At 36.0% G+C, this 4,588-nt stretch overlaps 1 protein-coding gene across 1 annotated transcript; it reads right to left on the bottom strand.

Annotated features, from left to right (window-relative positions):
* Positions 1 to 2,190: 2,190 nt before the first annotated feature.
* On the bottom strand, positions 2,191 to 2,649 carry LOC114715573 (E3 ubiquitin ligase complex SCF subunit sconC-like). Its single transcript, XM_028900434.1, has one exon. It carries the CDS (start codon positions 2,647 to 2,649, stop codon positions 2,191 to 2,193), a length of 459 nt encoding a protein of 152 aa, XP_028756267.1.
* Between the last annotated feature and the right edge of the window lie 1,939 nt (positions 2,650 to 4,588).

Raw genomic sequence — 4,588 nt, 5'->3', positions numbered from 1 at the left:
CACTGACTAAAACAACACCTAAACTTAAATAAACAGGGGTTTATTTTTCCAACAATCTCTGATACCATGAGGATTGCTCGAGACGGTGTTGGAGGACCAGGGTGAGGGGCAGCAATGATGGGAGACACCTTCCGTCATATCCATAAGCTTCACAGTTATGCAATTTCCGTAAGCTAAAAGAAAGTGGTCACCACCCAAATCATATTTGAATACTATTGCCTCCATTTCTGGTTGGAGCTCGCCCTCACCCATATGAAGCACTATTTCCATTCTCCTAACCCTTTTGATACCTTGAAATTCTTCATGGTTTTGTTCAGTGGTCATTTCGATTTGCACCAAAAGGGGTCCTCCATCTCCAGCTTCAAGTATGCTCATGGTGAGGTAGATGCTCCCCTATGAACTTACATTTCTCAATTTTCAAGCTTGCCAGTCAAGGTAACATTCATCCATCCGTCACTTCAACCTACACAATCAATGGTAATCGGCTATTGATAAGGAACCAACATCAGCATTTCCCTTTAATGTGTGTTGGCCAGAAAACAAGAAACAAATATCGATGATTCATTTTGCACGAAAAACGCTTAAGTAGTAAATGACAGCGGACCCAAAAGCAAAGGAGAGAAGCCAGGACCGTCTCTCTCTCTTAAGAGTTTTTTCTCTCGACTTGAGAATGTGAGTGCCGGCCCCGTTGTGGCGGTGTGAGACTGTGAGTGTCCAGGAACCACCTACTATGGTTTTTCATTAAAGTATCATCTCTAATTGCCTTTCCTAGGGAATCTGAGTAGTGAGTAGCATGTGAAACTGTCTTCTCTTTCGTTACGGTCTTTTCTACGATCCTGGAATAGTGGGGATGGTACGGAGATTGTAGAAATGGCTAAGGATACTCTAGTTTTTACTTTTTCTGATGAAAAGGATAAAAATCGATGACTCTGAGGACACCGTTGGTCGATACAAGGTGCTGTAATGAGTATTCAAAACTAGTCTGAATTCGCAGGCACTTTCATAATGAGGCTATGTGCAGGTTTATGACGTCATGAAAAAAGGAAGATTTTCATCTGGTATCGCCGGCGAGGGGGACTCACCCTCTTATGGTGGGCGATGAGTTGTCCGCTAAGCAAGGGACCACAAGGAGAGGCAGTGTGCGGAGAACGGAGGAGGTGGTGAATCGGTTAGGGGTTGTAGAAAGAGAAAAGTGGTCCCGATTTCCCGTGTGGCAATAAAGGTCAAGGACAATCAAAGTCAATTATGAGGGATCAGATCTTGATTTTTGTGGCTTTTCAAAAGGCACCTTTTTGCAGAACCAGTTTCGGTGCTCATCACTTTAATGAGCACCATAAGCTCATCAGATTTGAACCGTCTATATCTGATTTGAACGGTCCAGATTTAAAATCTTTAATTAACTATTTTTAAATAGAAAAAATTATTTTTTGAAAAAATGATAGTTAAGAGATCATCACTGTTTTAGATTATATACATATTAAAATAATTATTTTGAATAAAAAAAAAATCAAATCTGAACCATCTTAATGAGACATGGATGATTCAGATCTGATGAGCTTATAGTGCTCATCAAAGGGATGAGCACCGAAACTGGTTCCCCTTTCTGCTTCCACTCCCACTCCTTCTCAGCTTTGCTTTGTGGGGATCAAGAATTTAGTCGTCATCACCTTTGAAGGAGAAATTTATTGAGGGAAGATAGGAGCAACATTATAGGGAGAATTCTCATTGAGATGAATATTGTATGCACATCCAGTGCTTTGTATTAAGCCTCTCTTTATAGGCATCGAGAGAATCATTTTATGGGCATTCTTTTTTTTTACCAGCACATTTTATGGGCATTCTACCATTCCAAGAATTACAATCTCATGAATGAAAAAATTAATCTGCATTATGGTATAATAAAAGCATCGGAAGTTACAGCAATAAGTCTGATAAAATCATCCATTTGACGGTTATAGGGTGTAATGCTATTAACCATGCATGATACGGAATCCTAAGAGGCTATAGAGCTGTGAACATCCACGCAACATGATATTTATTCTTTACAAAAGAAAAGCGGCACGTGATATGTTCCTCAAAAGTTAATAAATGTATGGAGAGTTATTATTAATATATAACCGTGAACGTAAAAACATCGAAAACAAGAAAATAGACTTGAAACATTAACTCTTGTTGTTGCAAATAATGTGGTCATGGTGCCGAGAATCGAGGAGCGAAGGCACTGTTTATATTAAAAGCACGTCGAATCTGGTCTGGAGTTTGGCCCTTCATCATGTGGGCCACAGTCTCACAAGATGATTCTAACATGCCTGTGACTTCCGGATTGTGCGCCGCCAGCAGCATGTTGAACAGCAAGCCAACATCCACGCCAGCCTCAGGACGATCAAGTCTCCTGCAGTATCTTATGACTTTTGACAACGTTGTGGTGTTCACTTTATTGTATAATCGGACCTCCTCGCCCCCGGAAACACCAACATCGGCGGCAAGCTTCGATGCCTCTTCGGCGCTGATGGCTATGCCAATCTCATCACCACAGCTGCTTATCAACGTAACAATCTTCAGCGACGACGGCACCAGCGACAACCATCTCTTCCTTATTAAAGGAATTTCATCTCGATGAACCACTCTCATAGAGACGGTCAAGTCCATTTTAAATTACACTTTGTGTGCCTCTCTCGAGTCTGATCCTTTATTCACAATCATAATTTGTAACAGTTTAACAAGGACATAAGGATTTTTTATAAGGTTAGAAACAATTAAAAAACAAAGAGCATGATATCTTTTTCGTATCCTAATGCAACAAATATATTTTTCTTTCCCCCAGAAAGTTATCTTTTCAATTCAAAGGCAGTGAGATTTAAAAATAAAATTATTTAGATATATAACCTGCATCATTTATATGCCATATCATCATTCATCACCACGACGGAGTTTTTTAAAATTAATTAAATTTTGAACGGAAATTGGACCGCCGATTGCTAAAATTACGTAGCGGGACTGCATATATGAGGCGTGATTTTTTAGAATATAAAAGCATATGCATGAGAATGCCCTTAGGCTGTGTTTCAGCCGGTATCATTTGCAAATCCGGCGAGACCTCAATTATTGTATTTGAAAACTCAATTGTAATCTTTAAATATTTTAAAAAGTTTGTTAAAACCAGTTAAATACATTAAACATGCTTTATCTTCTAAAATATTCTCATTTACGGTAGGAGAGAGAGTGAATAAGAGATAGAAAATAAGTAGCCAGGGATGCTTGAAAGATAATTAATAGGGTGATATGACATATAATTAATGGGGCAAAAATGCAAAAAATAGCTTAAAATTTCTCATATCATTTAAGTGTATCTGATATATAGAAACATGTTTACCAAAAAAGCTGTACGAGGACCAAAGTAAATTATGAGAGCTTTATGTAATTTCTGGAAAATTACAGTTTATAATTAAACTTGTATACTGTAATTATCTAATAACTATTTAAAATAAATAATAATATATTGGAATCGATTTCAAATTAAAAAAAACTACAAGGTTGGTGTTAAAAAAAAAAACCAAACGAACATAGGAAATGAAATTTTACACTATAAGTTGTAGTATATATTTAGGAATCATAGAATATGGGTTATTGATAAAAAAAAACACACACACACACATATCTACTTTAGTCACTTTATGCAAAACGTTAGAAAATAAATAGACGAGGGGGGGAGAGAGAGCATACCGGCCGGGCCAAATTGAGAGCGAGAGACAGTTGGAAAAACTTGATGATTGGAGCGAGCAGCAGGGAAAGGAGACCTTCAATTTATAGGGTCAGGATGACTGTTATTAAGGAAGGTGTTATCTCTCTTATTTATTGTAAAATGATTCTCTGCTTACTATTCAATCAGTAACAATCAAAAAATTAGCACTGATTAATTTTTTATTTGCTTTTCTTTTGGGGGGGGGGATTAATGCTGATTTATTCTCTGATTTGATTTTATTACATTTTTACATTTTTCTAATCAAATGGTTCAGCAATGGACTTGAACCCTAAATCCAACACAAAGGGTGCGCTTAAAATCTGAATAGATGAAACTACCCTTCAACCTCTAAACCTAAGAATCAACTGGTGTCTTGCTATGAAAAAAAGAAAGACTTTAGATAAAATCTCTAAATAATTTAGGCATGAATCCTGCAAGAAAAGGGCACGCTTTGGCCGAACTCAATCCAGGTTCATTTATAAGTTTTAAATTTGGAAGTGAATCTGATTTATTTTATAAGTTTTAATTTGAATTATCTGAATATTTAATGGGTTTCTTATTTGGTTTTTCTTTTTCTACATTTTCTCTAATTACATGTCCTTTTATATTCTTTTATCTTTTTTTCTCATTTATTATAGGGATATATTTAAAAATAAAAGTATATTTCTTACTCATTTATTGCTTTCAATTGATTTTAAATTAGGAACAAATTTGGAAAAATCACCTAAACTTTCCAAAATATGTCATTAAATCGTAATATCATATTAATAATGATACATCTTTGAATGCCTTCCATAAATTAGGATAAATTTGGAAAAAACATTAATACTCATTAAATTTTATAAA

The sequence above is a fragment of the Neltuma alba genome, unplaced genomic scaffold (genome assembly GCF_004799145.2).
Source record: "Neltuma alba isolate B1F8T4 unplaced genomic scaffold, ASM479914v2 tig00011600_pilon, whole genome shotgun sequence".
NCBI classification, from domain to species: Eukaryota; Viridiplantae; Streptophyta; class Magnoliopsida; order Fabales; family Fabaceae; genus Neltuma; species Neltuma alba.
Note: the sequence above shows the minus strand (reverse complement) of the source record. Positions and strands in the feature narration are given on the sequence as shown.